Source organism: Peromyscus maniculatus, chromosome 22 (genome assembly GCF_049852395.1).
Source record: "Peromyscus maniculatus bairdii isolate BWxNUB_F1_BW_parent chromosome 22, HU_Pman_BW_mat_3.1, whole genome shotgun sequence".
In the NCBI taxonomy this organism is placed as follows: Eukaryota; Metazoa; Chordata; class Mammalia; order Rodentia; family Cricetidae; genus Peromyscus; species Peromyscus maniculatus.
The window spans coordinates 17,565,451-17,583,519 of NC_134873.1; the positions used below are offsets into that span (position 1 = coordinate 17,565,451).

Consider the following 18,069-nt stretch of genomic DNA (forward strand, 5'->3'; position numbering starts at 1 on the left):
AAACCCTGATTCTCCACAGAACAGTGTCAGTTCTAGAGGAAGTCAGTAAAGACCCTTGAAGGGTGTCCACGATTCCTCTTGGACAGACAGGTCCATGTATGTTTACTAAGGACATGGACAACTGCTTGGGTTTCTTCAAAGGGTAAATCCTCCAGAGAGTCTGCATTTCAGCACAGGATTCTTGGAGACAACTGAAGGGATGGCTGCTTTAGAGGATGAAGAATGAAATCCTTAGGGGAAACATTCATCCCAGAAGGCGGGTACCTGTGGGTTAGCAGGGGCTCCATGTTGCACATAGAGGGCCAGTGCCTGGGTATAGCCACCTTCTCGGATCAGATGAGTCGCATACAAAGCCACATACTTGTGCAGAATCTTGTAGTTCTGTTTGGGAGTGGAGGAACAGCATGGGCAGGCAGTGACAAGAGTCCATGGGTTGGTTCAGGAGGTAAAGGGCACGTGCGACCGTGATCACAGTATCAGAGGATGGAAGACCCCTCCTGTGCTCAGTAGGGCCTCCGCAGATTGGGCATTGGTGGGGTTAAGGGTGGGATGCTCAGAAGCAGGTGGATTCAAGAGGAGATGGGGGCGGGGAGGGCAGCTGTACCTGCTTGGTAGCTGTTTCAATGCACTTGTCCCACTGACCCTGCTCCACGTACAGGTCCAAAGCGGCTACGACGTCCACACCCACCAGCTGTGGAACAATCAAAAGGGAGGATCTCTAGCGCCTCTTCAGGAATCTGGCTTTTCCTCTTGTTTTGGTGGCGCTGGGGACGGAACCCAGGGCCTCATACATGCTGGGCAAGAGCTCAACCACCTCGCTAGCCCTTGTGGCGTCTCCCTGCCTTCTGCCTCCTAGCACTGAGAGCCTTACCGAATCCACTTTGCCCTGGTTCTTGAGGAATTCCTTATAGTGCTGGTCCACATAGTCTTCATACCTGGAAGACGTACAGAGATAGCTAACGCCAGGGTCCCGTGACACCACAGCCTCCCTCTAAGAACGTCCCCCGTGTTTACAAGGGAACTAAATAGACAGACTCCAGCAGTTACCGGGGGTCTAACTCTTTGGCCACGCGCTTGGCCTTGTTCCACTCTTCCCCCTCAATGAAAGCATCGATGGCTTCTTTGACAAGGTCCAGGTTCAGGTAGAGTTCCGCAGCCTGCACAGTGGAATCAGCGTTTTTCACTGTCTGTCTGTCCGTCTGACCCGACGGCCTCCCACTTGGCGAACCCTCTCCCCAGAACACCGCCGTGGCACCTGCCGGAGGGTCCGCCCTACCCAGGTGGGGGTGCCACCACCATCCCACCCGCGTACGTGGGATTGTTGCTCCCAGCACCCCACTCACAGCGCTGTGCTTTCCAATGCCAATCAGCTGGGGACCGACAGCCCGAACTACTTCCAGACTGCGCTGCGGAGGCAGAAACTTGATGGACAGCTCAGCCGCCTGGGTGGTTGAACAGGAGGTGGAGATGTGGAAGACAGTCCACTAGGGCTTCTTGGCCTCCGTGGTTTCCTCCTCCAGCCTCCCAGTTCCTCGTGACCCTTCCTCATCCTCCACCCTCCCGGCTACGCCTGGCCCGCGGGCCTCCTGGCTGACCACCAGGGAACCTGTCTCCTGTTCCGCTCGGGCACGGCAACTCTGCACACTTCATTTGCTCTAGGAGCTCACTGCGTTTTCTTTGCCGCAGACAGGATCTTAGCACAGGGTAGAGAAAACCCAAATGAGAATTGCAGGGCACGCTGCGACTATTTGTGAGCCTCAGATTGCTCATGTTCACTGGATTTTGAAAACAGTACTAAAAAAAGAATGGCAAATACCAGTGATATTAACTTCAATGATTATTACGTTGAAATGTCAATATTTTAAAGATTTGGCTTATTTTTATGTTATGTGTATGGGTATTTTGCCTGCATTTTTTTCTGTGTCTGGTGCCCATGGAGGCCGGAAGAGGGTGTTGGATTCTCTGAAACTGGAGTTCCAGATGGTTGTGAGCTGCCATGTGGGTGATGGGAACACAACCTGGGTCCTCTGGAAGAACAGCAACTGCTCTTAACCACTGAGCCACCTCTCCAGTCCGAAGTGTCAACATTTAAATGCTCAGTTTAGAATATTCCAACTATTTTTTTTTTTTTTGTTTTTTTGTTTTTCGAGACAGGGTTTCTCTGTGTAGCTTTGCGCCTTTCCTGGAACTCACTTGGAAGCCCAGGCTGGCCTCGAACTCACAGAGATCCGCCTGGCTCTGCCTCCCGAGTGCTGGGATTAAAGGCGTGCGCCACCACCGCCCGGCCCAACTATTTTTAATTCTCTTTTTAAACCTTATTCAAAAACAGTTATTCAAAACTGAAACGACACATTTGTAGCTTGTATAGAGTCCCAGCGGCAGTGCTGGGCTGGATGATTGACAGCTCTGTTTAACTCCGTTTCCACTGGGGTGCCAGCATCCACACTTACTTTAATTTCCACGTGACCCAACTTAGATCCCGCCTAGACTTTCCCCTGCCCTCTCCTGGCCTGCCAAATCCTTTAAGCAAGGCTTAAAGCATGCCTTCTCCCGATCCAGACAGCCATCCCGTGACCAACCTGAAGGTACAGCCCTGCACAGACTTTAGTGAACAGAGTAAAAGGTAGCAGGTGCTTAGTGCTTGATTAGCGTCTGCTCACACCTCACAACCAAACATCGGCCCCTTGACTTCCTTTATTCCACCTTCTGGGACCTATTCAATGACCCCGGAACTTAGGACATCTTACATGCCCATCAACACGACAATATTTAATTTAGAGAGCCAGTTACCCCCTCAGCCCCTCGGGGCTCCCAATCCTGTATTTCCCTGTACCCAGGGTCCACCATCTCAACTACACATGCATGCCTTATCACAAAGATAATAAATGGGGTTGGCTTATCGGGTAGTTTTGTGTGAGTACTGAAATACACGGGATGTAGGCATTGTTCAAACAGTACTTCGGGTGTTTCTGTCCTTACATGAGGCTAACATTTAAATTGTAAAGCAGATTGGCCTTCCTAATGTAGATTGATTCATCCAATCAGCTGAAAGCTTGGATTGAACAAAAGGCTTACTTTACCCTGAGTAAAGGAAAACTCTCCCTGCCCAAATGTTGTCTGAAGTGGGTACACTGGCTTTTTCCTGCCCTCGCTCTGGAGCTGAAATGCTGACTCCTCCTGGGTCTCCAGCCCTGCCAATCTTCAGACAGGAACTACAGCACTTTCTCTCCCGGCCTTCCTGCTTGCCAGCCTCCATGCAGACTTTGGGACCTGCCACTTCGATAGCTGTGTGAGCCAGTTTCTTATCTCGGGCAGATACACATGCATATCAGTTTTGTTCCTCTGACTAATGGTTTGTCTTTGGCTTGGGGAAGAGTACTGGCTGGCTCAGTGTGCTGGAGGGGGCTGCTGGGTGGAGGTGAAGGAGGAGGAGCCATGCTGTTGGCATGGCCTTCAGCTAAGCCCCTGGGCCTGGAGCTGCCCTTCTGGCTCCCATTCAAGTCCTCCTTCCATCCTCAGAGAACTCTGGACTGCTGCAGCCCACAGAGAGCTCAGGTGTCTCTGAACTCCACTTCATATCCCTCAGTCTTTACTCCGATTGGTATGATTAAGTCCCCTAACTTCTGGCTGACCGGGGTGTCTGTCTTACATCTCTCATGGTCCTCAGATGCTGTGGCTCTAGTATGCACAGCAGGCACCCGGTAGACGTCTGTTACTTGAGATAAAGTAACAGGAGGGTCAAGGTGAATGCCTGTGAAGGCCGCTGAGTGGGAATGGACCTATGGGAATCGGGACCGGGAATGTCTGCAGCCTCACCTTCATCCAGCACTTCTCCATGAGGCCGCTGCTGCCTGCCTCTCGAACTTTGAGGTAGCAGTCCACAGCACGGCTGTACTCTCCAGCCTGTTCCCACTGCCGCGCTTGCTCCACAAGTCCCTCCACGCCTCTGTGGGGTGAGGAGTGTTTAATGGTCAGGACTAGGGAGGGGAAGTGTGGGCCGATGTGTGCATGCCTTGTGTGCATGCATGCCTTGTGTGCGTGCATGCCTTGTGTGCCATCCCCACCAGGTCCTGCCAGGACACGTGGCTTCTTACCTTCCCCCCTTCTTGGTGGCTTCCCGCTCGTACTCTTCCTGGAGGGCCTCTAGCTGGCCAGGCACATAGTCCTTGCAGATGCGCAGAGCGTCGCTCCACAGTCCGGCCTCCTGCTCAGGTGTGCAGGTGTCAGAAGGGCAGAGCTGGAGGCTCTGAGGCTTCCCACTGCTACGCGGGTCCCTGTGGCCTGGGTCCTGACTTCTTAGACCCCTCCTTTCTCTTCTCCTGCCTGTCCTTTCTCTCCCCTGCTTTCTTCAGCACCAGGGTCAGTGTGGATCTGTGGCCTCTCCCCGTCCCATCCTCCCTTTGTGGCCCACATAGAGCGACTCACCTTATAGTAATTGAGAGCCAGGCCTGGTCTCTGGGCCCGAAGCAGCAACCCTTCGGCCTTCTGGAAGTCCTTCTCCTCCAGGGCCCCCCGGGCCTGACCTACAAGCACCTCAGCAACACTGTCAGGGTCATGGGCCTCAGCCACACGCTGAGCTGCCTCCCAATCCTGGTTGTGGACAAACCTGCCCGACATGGGGGACATGGGAGACGTTGAGCACAGGACTGAAGCCTCAACAGTGAGAGACTGACAGTCGTATAACTTGTAAAGATGACCGTGAGAGATCCAGGGGCAGTGTCTTTATCCCAGGGCAGGATAAAGATTCTGCAGTGCGGGGCTCGGGAGATGGCTCAGTGAGTGGGTAAAAGTGCTTGCCACAAAAACGGGTGGACCTGAGTTCAAATCCTGGGACCCGCATGGTAGGAGGAGAAAACCAACGCCTACAAGTTGTCTTCTGACCCCCACCCTTGGGTGGTGCATGCACTTCCAGACCCAGAAGTAAACAGAAAAAGAAAAGGGGTGAGGAAACTCACATGAGGACTGCCTCTTTGGGTTTGCCAGCTCTGATGAACTCAGCTTCAGCCTCTTCAAATTTGCCCTGGACAGAGAGACCGACACACGGGGTGAGGAGGCGCCTGGTATCACAGGCCACTAGACAGGATTGAGAGGGTCACAGTGGCTAGGGGTACGGGGGAACAAAATGACATGCACACCTCGTCCTCCAGGTACATGGCGTATCTGAGATGAATCTCCGGGGTTTTGTGCTTGAGGGCCAGCCGAGAGAGTTCAAAGGCAAATTCAAAGGAGCTGAAATAGATGTAGATAGTTTGTACGGAAGGCTTACAGAAGGCCAGAGAAATGGAGACAACCATGGGGGAAGAAAGAGCAGGTTTAAAGGTAACAGAAGTGACAGTGACAGGTCAATCCGGTGCTTTGCTGAGGCCAGCAGGAGGGCTCCCGCAGCCCCGGGCGCCCCCCCCCCCACCTCCTGAGCACTACTGAGTCCCAGCCTGGGACTCTGCTCCCGGCTAGGGACAATTGTTAAGATATGCAGCTATCTGCTCTGATCAGCTGTGTGTGCTGCGGTAGATGACCCCCTCCCACGTTCATACAGGCAACCCTGATTTAACACAGTGGGTCACAGACAGACAGACAAAGACATCCCAGTAGGAGGGAGACAGACTAGCTGGGAGCCGCAGAGGTGGGATGATAAGGCAGGGCGAGGGGGAGGGAATGACTACAGTGCATTGTGTGTGTTTATGAAATTGTCTAAACAGATAAAAGAGAAGAATACACATTTTTCATTTAACAGAATCACACTCTGGTGACCCAGAAATGTTACTTAGTATAGTTCTAGCTTTTCATGCTGTTCCTGCCTCACCCTTCTCTTTAGAACCACTGATAAAACACCTCCCTTCCAAAGATACCTCTCTCTCTCTCTTCTCTCCTCTCTCTCTCTCTTCTCTCCTCTCTCTCTCTCTCCCCTCTCGACAGGGTTTCACTATGTAACCTTGGCTGGCCTGAGACTCACTATGTCCATCAGGCCAGCCTTGAACTCACCGAGATCTACTTGCCTCGGTCTCCCAAGTAGTGGGACTAAAAGTCTGCATTATTATGCCTAGCCAATTTTTCACTCTTTTTTGTTCGTTTTTTATTGAAACATGGTATCATATAGTGTAGGCTGGCTCAAACTCACTATGTATCGAAGCTGGTCTTGAACCCCTGATCCTTCTGCCTCCACCCCTGAGTGGCAGGATTACACATGGTACCGCCATGCCTGGCTCACGTCTTTACATTTGCCTCAGCCTTTGGGATTGTTTTTCAGTGGCATGTCAGATTTCTTTCTCGGTACAGTATGGGCTGGAGCCAAGGGAGAGGAGGCCTCCTCCGAGACCCACCAGTTGTCTGCGGCATGGTCGATGGCAGCCTCCAGAAGTCCCAGCTTGTTAAGCAGTCTGACCGCAGCCTCTCCTCCCAGGCTCTTCGCCCACAGATAGGCCACGTGTTTGTGGGCGTTGGCGCCTCCATGGGCTTTGGCCACCTGTAGAGCAAAGTTGCAGGAACGCAGCCCACTGCAGGGCTGCCCCCTGTTGTCTCTGGCCTCCCGCCTCAGCGGCGATGAGGACCAGGATCCCGCTTCAAATCAGCACCGGAGAGGGCCAGGTTTCAGGTCTCTTAACGTAGGTCACAGTGTTTAGGGACAGGGGATGGGCTCCAGGAAAGCCAGAAGCCCTTGAAATTATAAGGGAAGTGTTGTATATACAGGCGTGGCTGTGCTTCTGACAATACTCGGGTCTCTGTGACATTAGTCAAAACCAGCCATGTGAGAACAGGAAAGAGGGATGATGCGCAGACTCCTTACCCGGTAGGCCTCCTCCCACAGCCCACTGGACCGGTACATGTTCACAGTGGCCTTCCATTCCTGGGCCTCGAGGTAGTGATACTCGGCCTCCTGCAGCCGGCCTTCGGCCTCCAGCTCCTGTAGGGGAGTTGGTCAGGATGGAAGGGGCGATGGGGACTGGCTGGGAGGATGGGCGGGGCTGGAAGGGCTCACCTTGCCCAGGTGGAGGTGTGTGTCACTGAGCAGATCTGGGTGGTGCTTCCCTACCAGGCGGATCATGTCGTCATACAACTTGTGCTTTTTGAACATGGTGATGGCAAGATCGGGCTCCTCCACTGTCACATACAGCCTGAGGACGGGATGCAGCTGGAGCCTCCAACAGCTAGATCCCTGCTGCTGCTGCTGCTGCTGCTGCTGCTTCTGGGAGGACCCGTGCCTCCTCCACGCTCCTCACCTTTCAGCCTCCCGGTACTTGCCCTGCTTCTCCATCTCCTGGGCCTGCGTGATGTACAGCACCGACACGTCTTCCGGCCGCATGCACTTCATTGCCAGCTGTGAACATGGAAGCCAGGGGGTTTCGGGTGCCAGGCCTCAAGGAGGCTCACCCGCTCTTGAGCTCCGAGCTCTCCCCCAACGCTCACTGGCATCTAGTTACGGCCACTCTACTGGTCAGTTCAGGCCACGCCGTGCCCACCAGGAGCCCGTGAAGGGCTATACTCTGCCGAGGCACCAGAGACTGGGATATGTAGCCCCCGCTGCATCACTACACGTCCACTTGCTCTACGGAGCTCTGCGATGCAGGGAGAGGACGGTTACGGCGGGACCAGGGGCTGTGGAGTGATAGTTCCGAATGCCTGGCTCCCAAGTCCATCAGCTGTCGTTAGAACTGCAGGCTGAGGGACAGGGAGCTCTGATTTTTTTCCCCATTGCTAGGGATCCAGGTTGTCCATGCTGCATTTTAGCAATCTTTCTTAGCCTTCAGGGAACCAGTAAAGGAGGGGGATCGGAGACCAAGGAGCGAGGCAACATGGCCACTAACGCAGAGTTCTGTCCTCACGGACACTGCTCATTCTCTACCTTGTGGGCTTGCTCCCAGCGGCCAGCCTGCGTGTACATGTCTATGGCGTCTTTGGTCCGGTCTCCTTTGGTGTAGAGCTCCTCAGCAATCTAAAATTGAAAGGACGTCAACTGGGAGAGCGGAGAGCCTGGCACACCGCTTTGTGGTAATACCGAAGAAAAGTGAGTGCAAGGAGAATGTGTCTCTAGGAAAAAGGCTAGATCAAAGCAGGGCAGAGACAATCATGCATGCGTGTGTGTGTGTGTGTGTGTGTGTGTGTGTGATGCACGTGTGTGGTGTATGTGCATGTGTTATGTACACACACAAACATGAAACAAGGAGAGAGTGTTATTCTAGCACCCTCTGCCTTGTTTCTTTGAGGCAGGGTCTCTCTCTGAAGCTGGACCGTGTGATGTTTAGCTAGGCTGGTGGCCAGCAAGCCCCAGGCAGGGAATCCTCTTGTCTTCACCCTCCACAGCTCTGGGCTCCAGGCATGTGCAGGACCGCGTGAGTGCTGGTGTCTGAACGTAGGTTCTCACGGTGTCACAGCAAGTGCTCTTGACCACTGAGCCATCTATTCACATTTCCGCCCTGCAGGACAATCTACACTAGCTATGCTGAAGTCATTCATGAAGACTCACTTGAGCTGGCACAGGAAGAGAGCTGCAGCTCACTCTGTCTGGGGGACGAGGCAGCGTCTGGGTCATGCTGGGATGACGGTCGAGAAGTGAGCCTCCTCATTCGTAGTGACGTTGTCTGAGCCCAGCAAGGACGGCTCGGTGAGCTGCCCCCCATCTTGTTCTAGGGGACGTCCTTACTACCCTGCACTGCATTGCTTCGATGCTGCGGAAAGGGACTTCTCACCTCATACTCCTGCAGAGATGCGTAGTGCTGGGCCACACGAGGGTAGTATTTAGACGCAGTGTTCCGATCCTGGAGGTCTAATATGTAAATTGCCTTCTTCCACTGGCGGGCACCCAGAGCAGCCTCAATGGCTTTAATGGAGCACCTGGCAGAGTCAGGCAGGACATTCAATATGTGTAAGGAATGAGGAGGAGGAAAGGAGTGGAGGCCCTAAGCACATTCGAGCCCGCATTTGGAGATCTCTCCCTTTAGGCTGCGGCATCCTCCTTCACCACAGTTTCTCACCTCATGCCCAAATCCCTGTGCCCTGTGCCACCATACCTGGCTTCAATGTAGTGATTGATGGCTGCATCCAGCTGCTTCTGCTGCACCAAGTAGTCCCCCCAGGCCTCCTCCAGCCTCACAACCTCCACCGGGAAGGCCAGTCGAGCCAGCTCCACCGCTACCAGGGATACAAGAGGCACTTGGCTCAGAATTCCAGGGACGGGACCCAGGGCAACAGGACAGGGAGATGAAGTATGGACGAACGGGGTGGGGTGGAGGGGGTGGGGGGGGAGTGGAGGAATGCAGAAGAACTGAAGCCAGTCAATGTGGTGGTATTCTAATTGTACTGAAATGTGATTTTGATTGTATGTTAATAAATAAAGATGCCCGGGGATCAGAGCTATTAGAGCCATAGACAGAGTGTGGCGGTGGTGGCACACGCCTTTAATCCCATAGATCTCTGTGTGTTCAGGGATACAGCCAGCATTGGAGACATATGCCTTTAAGACCTAGGGGGCTGTACATTCAGACAGTGACGAGGCAGTCATGTGTTTGGGTTTACAACCAATGAGAAGGCAGAACAATAATACTATAAAAAAGACGTACAGACAGGATATAGCTCTCTTTCGGGAAGCTGGGACACCGCAGGCGGAAGGGTGAGATTTCAGCTCTGAGCTCTGACCTCTCGGCTTTCTCTTTTACATTGTTTCTGTGTTTCTTATTTAATAAGACGGTTGGTTACATCTACAAGTCAACTGGAATGGATGTCCCCAAGGAGATGCTGGGGTGCTGGATGGGCAGGAGTGTACAGTGGAGAGACAGCTGAGAAGCAGCTAGTACCTTTCATGAATGCATTGCCTTTACAGTAGCACTCAAGGGCCCGCTGTGGGTTTCGAATCTTCTCGAAGAGATCACCTGCCTGTCAACACACGTAAGACTACAGTGAGAGAGACCCACTGAACACAAAGAGTCAGGAGTCGGCTTCCCCGAGAAGGATGCCGGCAGTCAGGGAGGGCTATGTGTCCTCAAGTCTCCTTGGGTGGGAGAGGGGTTCAGGCTCTGGAGACCAAGAAAAGGTGGTCCACATACCCTTTCGTAGAGCTCCCCCTTGATGAGGGCCGTGGTGATGTGTTCTACCAGCTCCGTGTTGGCCAGAAGCTCCTCGCGGGTCAGCACCAGGCGCGCAGCTTTGGCAGGGAGCCCCGCCTTGAGGTAGAGGCTGATGGCTGCCAGCCCATCCCCTTGACTCTCCTGCAGTTCACCTGCTCGTTCCTCTTGTTGTGTGTCCATTAACCACTGATAGTAATCCCTGCGCAGCTTCTCCAGGGCCGGGTGTCCCTGGGCGTGCACAGAGGGAGCTGGGAATGCCATGTCTCTCCTGCTCCTGGGTGACAGTGTGGCTCCTCCCGTGGCACCAATATGTTAATTCCTCACCATATCAGCCAGCCCCAACCCCATTCCAGACCCTGTGGCTTCCAATTTGAGAAACTGTGAAGAGAAGACAGAAACAATACCTTGGCCTCAGCCACAGCGATACACTCGTCCCAACGGTGCAGCTCCTGGTACATGTCCATGGCCTCCTCAACAGCATTCTAAGGGCACCACATGGAAGAAAGGGGGCACCAGGAAGGCAGAGGCTCAGTAAGTCCTGCTCATCATGACCAAGATGCCAGGCGCGAACATGTTCTGTGTGTGTGCACTGAAAACTGAACTGAGTACCCTGCACATGTTAATCCCATGCTTGACCACTGAGCTATGCACCTGGCTCCAGAGATGGATTTACTATAAACTACAAGAAGCTTAAGATTCTGGGCTCCTTGTTTGCAAAGTTAGCCAAGGTAATTTTCGAAGGCTCCTCAGACTGTGTAAGTTTTGGGCTCCACAAAAACTTGGATCTGCCGGGTGGTGGTGGTACACGCCTGTAATCCCAGCACTCGGGAGGCAGAGGCAGGTGGATCTCTGTGAGTTCAAGGCCAGCCTGGGCTACAGCGCTAGATCCAGGACAGGCATCCAAAACTACACAGAGGAACCCTATCTCAAGAAACCAAAAAAAAAAAAAAAAAAAAAACCAAAAACAAAAACAAAAAACCCACCAAAAAACTTGGATCTACCCTGTGCACAAGAACTGCAAAGACTTACAAACAAACAAACAAATAAAATAAAACATTGCAAAGGCAGGTTCTGGAGTAGAGAGGAGCTGAGACACTGGGGAGGAAGAAGAAATTAAAGACCAAAGGCGAATGTTTGCCTAGAATCAACACAGAGGAGGAACCTAAGGAAGGCGTGGGGTGAACGCCCGCCCCAAACTTTTGGAAGACCGTCTTTCTTTTTCCCTCCCCTCCCAAGAGCCCCTCCTCCATCCTGTCCCTCTTCGCCCATTACCTGTTCCAAGAAGATCATCTCTGCCAGTTTGTAGTTCTTTTCCAGCATGGCTAGCCGTGCTCGGACCTGATAGAAGTCGGTTCCTTCTCCACCCTACGGGGAAAAGGAGGTTTGGTCATTCAGCGCAGGCGGACACAGGGGGGCCAGGAGGCTGACAGATCTTTCAGGGACTCAGCAGCCTGAGGCTTCACAGCCAATTCCAAAGTGGTCCAACTTTAGGGATGAGGATGGGCAGGGCAGACGCTAGAGAGGCTGGAAAACGAGGGATCACGAACTAAAACTAACAGAAGCCTCCGCCTGGGAGACCGAATGATCAAGAGGATGATACTTGCATATTCCCTGGACACCTGATCCGCGATCTCATTGGTCTCATGCAGAAATCGAGCTTTCGCCACGTGACCCAGAGCAGAAAAGCACCTATAGCATGGAGGCAGTAATACCAAGAGTAACATTACTACAGGGTTGTCATTAAGTCACTGGTTCAACACGCATGTAGTGGCATCTAGTGTGTGCCCCGCACTGTGGTCACAGTGAGCCCAAGAGGAACAAGGAGATGAAAGCCTTGCTCTTGGGATTTTCCATTCCTGTGGAGACAGATGATAGCAAATGGACAAAGAAGGAGAGAATGAGAAGTAAAACGATTGTGGTGATACTGTCATCAGTGGCTGAGGAGGCCAGTGAAATTGCCTGCGACCTGACTACAAGCAGCAGCTAGTCACTGGCCAGGCAAAAATATGCTCAGGGCTACAAAGTGGCAAGTCTGTTAGGGGGTAACCAAGAACTTTGTCGTTGGAGTTCAGGCCTGCCCCACAAGAGGGAATTCACATCTGGTGCTATAAAACTGGTCCAAAGTCTATGACTGGGGAATCAGGAAGCGACTGCTGTTGTACATGATGTGCCTGTCAGATTGCCTTTTTTTTTTTTTTTTTTTGGTTTTTCGAGACAGGGTTTCTCTGTGTAGCTTTGCGCCTTTCCTGGGACTCACTTGGTAGTCCAGGCTGGCCTCGAACTCACAGAGATCCGCCTGCCTCTGCCTCCCGAGTGCTGGGATTAAAGGCGTGCGCCACCACCGCCCGGCCAGATTGCCTTTTAAATAGTTACGTTTTGCCCATCGATCAGTGCTGTCTGTGGTCGGCGTTGGCTAATAAATACACCTCAAAAAGTAAAAAGTAGATAGATATATTGATAGATGGATGGGTAGATATGTAGATAGATAGATAGATAGATAGATAGATAGATAGATAGATAGATAGATAGATAGATAGATAGATAGATAGACAGACAGAGCATACATACATACATACATACATATATACACAGGTAGGTAGGTGGCTAAGATGGAGTCCTTAGGACTTGCTGATGGTCTACATCGGGCCAAGGGAGGAGGGTATAGATGAAAAAGCTCAAGGATGCTTCCCAGGAGCAGCTGACGTTTACTGAGCACTTTCATCCTAAGCCTCCTGCACAGATCCCCTCACTTTTCACCACCATTACCATTACCACTCTGCTTTGTAATACTATGTGGAAATACGATCATCAGTGCCCCATTTTTTACGGAGAAAATCAAAGCCCAGGGCTGGAAAGGGTGAGTAACCTCCCTAAGTTTATACATTTGGAAAGCTAAACCAAGGTTTGAACTCAAGGAATCTGAGGTCCCAACTCTGTCTGTTACCTCTGTACCACACCCAGGACAGACAGAGAAGGCATATTAAAAACTCCTGGGCAAGCTGGAGAGAAGGCTTGGTGGTTAAGAGTGTGTACTGCTCTTACAGAGGACCTGAGTTCAGTTCCCAGTACCTATATAAGGAGACTCACGACTGCCTGGAGCTCTAGCTACACCTCTGGCCTCTGCAGGAACCACACTTATGTGGACATACCCACACACAGACACACACACACATACACATTGTGGTGGTCTGGATGAGAACGCCTCCCGCAGGCTCAGATGTTTGAAGGCTTGGTCCCCAGTTGGTGGAACTGTTTGGGAAGGATCAGGAGGTGTGGCCTAACAAGGAGTAGGTGTGCCACTAGGGGTGGGCTCTGAAGTTTCAAAAGCTTGCTGCCGTCTCCAGTGCTGCCTGTTGGCTGGTTCCAAGACACGACTCTCAGCTGTCCAGACACTATGCTTTCCCTACACCATCATAGACTCTCACCCCATGGACCTGTAAGCCCATTCTGTGCTTTCTTTTATAGGCTGCCTTGGTTATGGTGTCTTATCACAATAATAGTAAAGTGACTAATACACACCCAGTTAAAAATAACTAAGTCTTAAAAAATGAAAAACTTGAAGAAAATCTCTTGGGCTGGGAACGCTGCTCCGTGGCGGAGTGCTTGTCTGGTAAGCATATAGTCCTGGCTGGGTTCTTTCTTCTCCACATCATAAAACAGAAGAAAGCAAATATGTAAACAGCAACAGTGCAAATAAGAAACAAACTCTTGAGGGAGAAGCTTACAAAGAAGGGGGAGCAAGAATATTGGGGCATATTCGGAGCCAGAGGGACGGCTCTGCAGTTAGGAGTGTGCACTGCTCTTGTAGAAACTGGAGTTTGAGTCCCGGGACCTCCAGCACGGTGGTTCCCAACTGCCTGAAACTCCAGCTCCAGGGGGCTGGACGCTCTCTTCTGACCTGGGCAGGACCTGCGCACATACCCACCCACTGACATTCTCAGACACAAAACTGAAAACTATTTTTTAAAAGATGATTCCTCAAATTTAGGATGGGAGGGGGTTTGGAGTAAGTGCACCAGGGAGGGCTCATACTGTTGGCGGTGTGTGTGTGTGTGTGTGTGTGTGTGTGTGTGTGTGTGTGTGTGTGTAGAAGCAGTGCCTCCACACAGGACAGGAGCAGCCCAGAGGTGACCACTCACGGGCCTCCTAGTTGCCGGCATCTCAGTTCCCCATGGCTCTCACCTCTCGGCAGTGTGGAGCTGCCTGGCCTCCAGGGCCAGTTTGCTCAAGGTTTTCCACATTGCCTCTGTTTCTGGGGTCATCTCCAGGGTCTCCAAGAAGGCGGTCGCCCTGGAGAGGGAGGGAAGCAGAACACAGGAGTGAAGCCGGGTCTGGAGAAGCCGAGGAACACTGGAGCTGGGGCGGGAGGAGGGAGGAGAAAGGCCAGAAGTATTTGCCCATTTTGTCTAGGCTCCTCCCACAACTGCAGGGCCCCTCAGAGCTATGGCAGCTAGGGGGTCACGGCAGGTGTCCCTGGACCCACACTGCTCACCGCCACACTGGTTGTGAGCAGCCTCTCACCGGGTGTAGTTGCCGTCGTCGATGGCTGTTCCAAACTCAATAAGGCCCTCGTCCAGGGTGTAGGCAACAGTGGTCACACCTTCGGTCACCATCACCTCTGTCTTCCCTCCGCCTCGCTCCAGGCCTACAACATCACCCTGCACAGGCCCCCCCCACCGCCCAGTGCCAGGTCAGCGCTTCCGCCCATCCAGCTGCAGAGCCGGCCGGCTCCCACCTAACCCAGGGTTCACACCCAGGGAATTACAGTGGCCTTGTTTCTTATCGCTGTTTCTCTCAGGCTGATAAAAATGCCCGAGCTGTGGCAATAAAGTTAACAGAGGTCAGCTCCAATGCCTGGAGGGATACCAATAAAGAGTGGCATCCAGTTCTTCAGCAGTACTACAGACTAAGATGTGTGTGTGTGTGTGTGTGTGTGTGTGTGTGTGTGTGTGTGTACCTGTAATGTCTGTACTTGTGTGTCTGCATGTAGACACTTGATTGTGCCTGTAACACGCAAGAAGGCCAGAAGACAAGCTCAGGTGTCCACCTCTTCTTTCATGAGCCAGGATCTCAGCTTGGCCCTGGGATTTACCAAGTAAGCTGGGCTGGGCCCTGGGGTCTGCCTGTCTCTACCTCTCCAGCTCTGGGATTTAAGTGTGTACCATCAGGCCTCCCCCCCCCCCTTTTTTTTTTTTTTTTTTTGTTTTTTGAGACAGGGTCTCTCTGTAGCCCTAGCTGTCCTGGAACTCACTCTGTAGACCAGGCTGGCCTTGAACTCACAGAGATTCACCTGACTCTGCCTCCCAAGTGCTGGGATTAAAGGCGTGCGCCACCGCCACCCGACAAGTTTAGATCTCTAAAAATAGCAGTTATAGATAATGCACTGTAATGAAATTACATGTGACACTGAACCCGGACAAGGTCCCTGCCCAAATTTAACTCTGAGGTAAAAACCCCAGTGGTGGCTTAAGTAGCAGAGAGGGAAGAGCGGACCGATGAGGGGAGGGAGAAATCTGAAGATGTTATCCAGAATGTTCAGGGGGCAAGAGGGAGGAACAGAGAAGAAGCTGAAAAGGCAAACGAGACAGAACAAGACATGTAGCATATGCTTAGTTAGAATTCCTGGGAGAAGGGCAACCGTGTTCTGAGAGAGTGGCTGAGAAGTTCCCAAGACTGAGGAAGATAAGCGTGTTCGCAATTACAGGAAACACAACATATGCTGAACGGAATAACATTTCAATCCATATATAAAGGCTGGGGTACCGCTCAGTACTAGAGAACTGACTTCTAATGCATAGGCTCAATTGCTAGCCATCCCCTGGAACAAACCAAACCTCACACCCCTAACCTGATGAGCTGGCCTGTGCCCACAGCCCCTGTCTCTCGGGAGGCGAGGGCAGGAGGACTGAGCCCAGGAATTTGAGGCCAGTCTGTGCTACATAGCAAGACCCCATCACAAGGAAGAAAAATACTACATAGAAAAATTAGTAGTCAAGTGTCACAACATCTAAGAAAAGCAGGTTTTAGAAACAAAGGGCTACAGCAGACGGCTCTGGCAGAGGACCTGAGCTTGGCTCCCAGCACCCGCATTAGCAGCTCAAAGAGCCTGTAACTCCAGCTCCGGGGATCTGGTGCCCTCTTCTGGCCTCAGCAGGCACTGCACTCAGGTGCTCACAACAGGCAAGTTAGTTATTGGGATTACATGTTACAAAAAGCTAAGAAGAGTTAGCAGTCAGTCAGGTACTGAGTCCAAAAGTGTTTTTTGGAACAAAAGCTAAACAAAACCACTTTCAGATCATCAAAAACTGAGAGATTATAATCTTCCACTAAAGGACTTTCACAGCAGGAATTTCTGAATGATATTCTCCAGGAAGAAAAGTGATTCCTGAAGGGAGACCAACATTGCAGGCAGAGAACGAGAGAAATATGCTGGTGGCAAGTCTAAACTCTGCCATGAGATGATGATGTCATGAGCCATGTGTGGTGGCCCATGCTTGTGTACCAGCACTCAGGGAGGCAGAGGCAAAAGCATAAATTCAAGGACAGCCTGGGCTATATTACAAGTTCCAGGTCATTCAGGGAGGAGGGAGAGAAAGAATGAGAAAATGAAAATGAATGGTGACTATTTTGGGAGGAAAAAAAACCTTTTCTAGCCAGGCATGGTGGCACAGGTCTGCACTGCCAGCCCTCAGGCACTTAGGAGGTAAAGGCAGGACTATAGAAAGTTCAAGACTAGCATGACTTTCAAGTTGGAGAGATGGCTCAGTGGTTAGCTCTTACCGAGGACTTGGGTTTGGCTCCCAGCACCAATGTGGCAGCTTATAACTATCTGTAACTCTAGTTCCAGGGAACCTGACACTTTCTTCCAGTCTCCACAGGCACCAGGCTTGCATGTGGTGCACAGATAAATGTAGGCAAAACAAACATACACATAACATAAAATAAATATTTTCTAAAAGAGAACCACCCAAAACCAAAAACCAAAAACCAACCAAACAAACAAAAAAACCCAAACCAAAAAACCCATCAAAACTAAAGGTCTAACCCTGGAAACCCAGTGCATGTAGTTTATTTACAGTGCAGTGGTAAATACTGGTATAGCGTGCCTGGAGTGTGCTGGGTTTGATCCCAGCACAGCACAGCAGCAATAGTGAAGATCAGAACTAAGGGCTAGAGAGAAGGTTCGACAGGCAGAGGCGCTCACTGGCCTGTATTCAATCCCAGGACCCGCATGGTGAAGGAGAGAGCCGACCCCCACAAGTTGTTCCCTGACCTCCACATATATGCCATGGTATTTGTGAATATGTGCATATACACACACATAAAATAAACAAATGTAATTTAAAAATCTAAAGGTAGGGCTGGAGAGATGGCTCAGAGGTTAAGAGCACTGGCTGTTCTTCCAGAGGTCCTGAGTTCAATTCCCAGCAACCACATGGTGGCTCACAACCATCTGTAATGAGATCTGGTGCCCTCTTCTGGCCTGAAGGGATGCATGCAAGCAGAACACTATACATAATAAATAAATAAATCTTAAAAAAAAGAATAAACCAGGAGGTGGTGGCATACGCCTTTAATCCCAGCACTCGGGAGGCAGAGGCAGGTGGATCTCTGTGAGTTCGAGGCCAGCCCGGGCTACCAAGTGAGTTCCAGGAAAGGCGCAAAGCTACACAGAGAAACCCTGTCTCGAAAAAACCAAAAAAAAAAAAAAATAATAATAATAAAAAGAATAAATCTTAAAAAAAAAAAATCTAAAGGTAGCTGGGTGGTGGTGGCGGCGGCGGCGGCGGCGGCGGCGGTGGTGGTGGCAGCGGCGGCGGCGGCGGCGGCGGCGGCGGCGGCGGCGCTCACCTTTAATCCCGGCACTCGGGAGGCAGAGCCAGGCGGATCTCTGTGAGTTCAAGGCCAGCCTGGTCTACAGAGTGAGATCCAGTACAGGCTCCAAAGCTACACAGAGAAACCTTGTCTCGAAAAGCCTAAATAAATAAATAAATAAATAAAATAAAAAAAT

At 51.6% G+C, this 18,069-nt stretch overlaps 1 protein-coding gene across 2 annotated transcripts in view; it reads right to left on the bottom strand.

The window, feature by feature from the left end:
* Ift172 (intraflagellar transport 172) overlaps positions 1-18,069 on the bottom strand; it is a 39,883-nt gene that overhangs the window by 4,160 nt on the left and 17,654 nt on the right. For both annotated transcript variants that reach the window (XR_006067076.2, XM_006995513.4), the window contains exons 17-40: positions 14,580-14,716; positions 14,241-14,348; positions 11,663-11,747; positions 11,331-11,423; positions 10,463-10,540; positions 10,038-10,286; positions 9,789-9,867; positions 9,006-9,126; positions 8,685-8,829; positions 7,841-7,930; positions 7,218-7,315; positions 6,977-7,112; positions 6,785-6,901; positions 6,321-6,463; positions 5,136-5,229; positions 4,956-5,020; positions 4,426-4,606; positions 4,095-4,204; positions 3,817-3,946; positions 1,344-1,442; positions 1,048-1,157; positions 872-935; positions 605-691; positions 265-381 (exon numbers count right to left, since the gene is read on the bottom strand). Coding sequence is in view for 1 of the 2 variants with exons in the window: in XM_006995513.4 (XP_006995575.1) it covers positions 265-381; positions 605-691; positions 872-935; positions 1,048-1,157; positions 1,344-1,442; positions 3,817-3,946; positions 4,095-4,204; positions 4,426-4,606; positions 4,956-5,020; positions 5,136-5,229; positions 6,321-6,463; positions 6,785-6,901; positions 6,977-7,112; positions 7,218-7,315; positions 7,841-7,930; positions 8,685-8,829; positions 9,006-9,126; positions 9,789-9,867; positions 10,038-10,286; positions 10,463-10,540; positions 11,331-11,423; positions 11,663-11,747; positions 14,241-14,348; positions 14,580-14,716 (2,736 nt within the window). In the remaining variant the exon portion in view is untranslated. The remainder of the gene's footprint in view (positions 1-264; positions 382-604; positions 692-871; positions 936-1,047; positions 1,158-1,343; positions 1,443-3,816; positions 3,947-4,094; positions 4,205-4,425; positions 4,607-4,955; positions 5,021-5,135; positions 5,230-6,320; positions 6,464-6,784; positions 6,902-6,976; positions 7,113-7,217; positions 7,316-7,840; positions 7,931-8,684; positions 8,830-9,005; positions 9,127-9,788; positions 9,868-10,037; positions 10,287-10,462; positions 10,541-11,330; positions 11,424-11,662; positions 11,748-14,240; positions 14,349-14,579; positions 14,717-18,069) is intronic.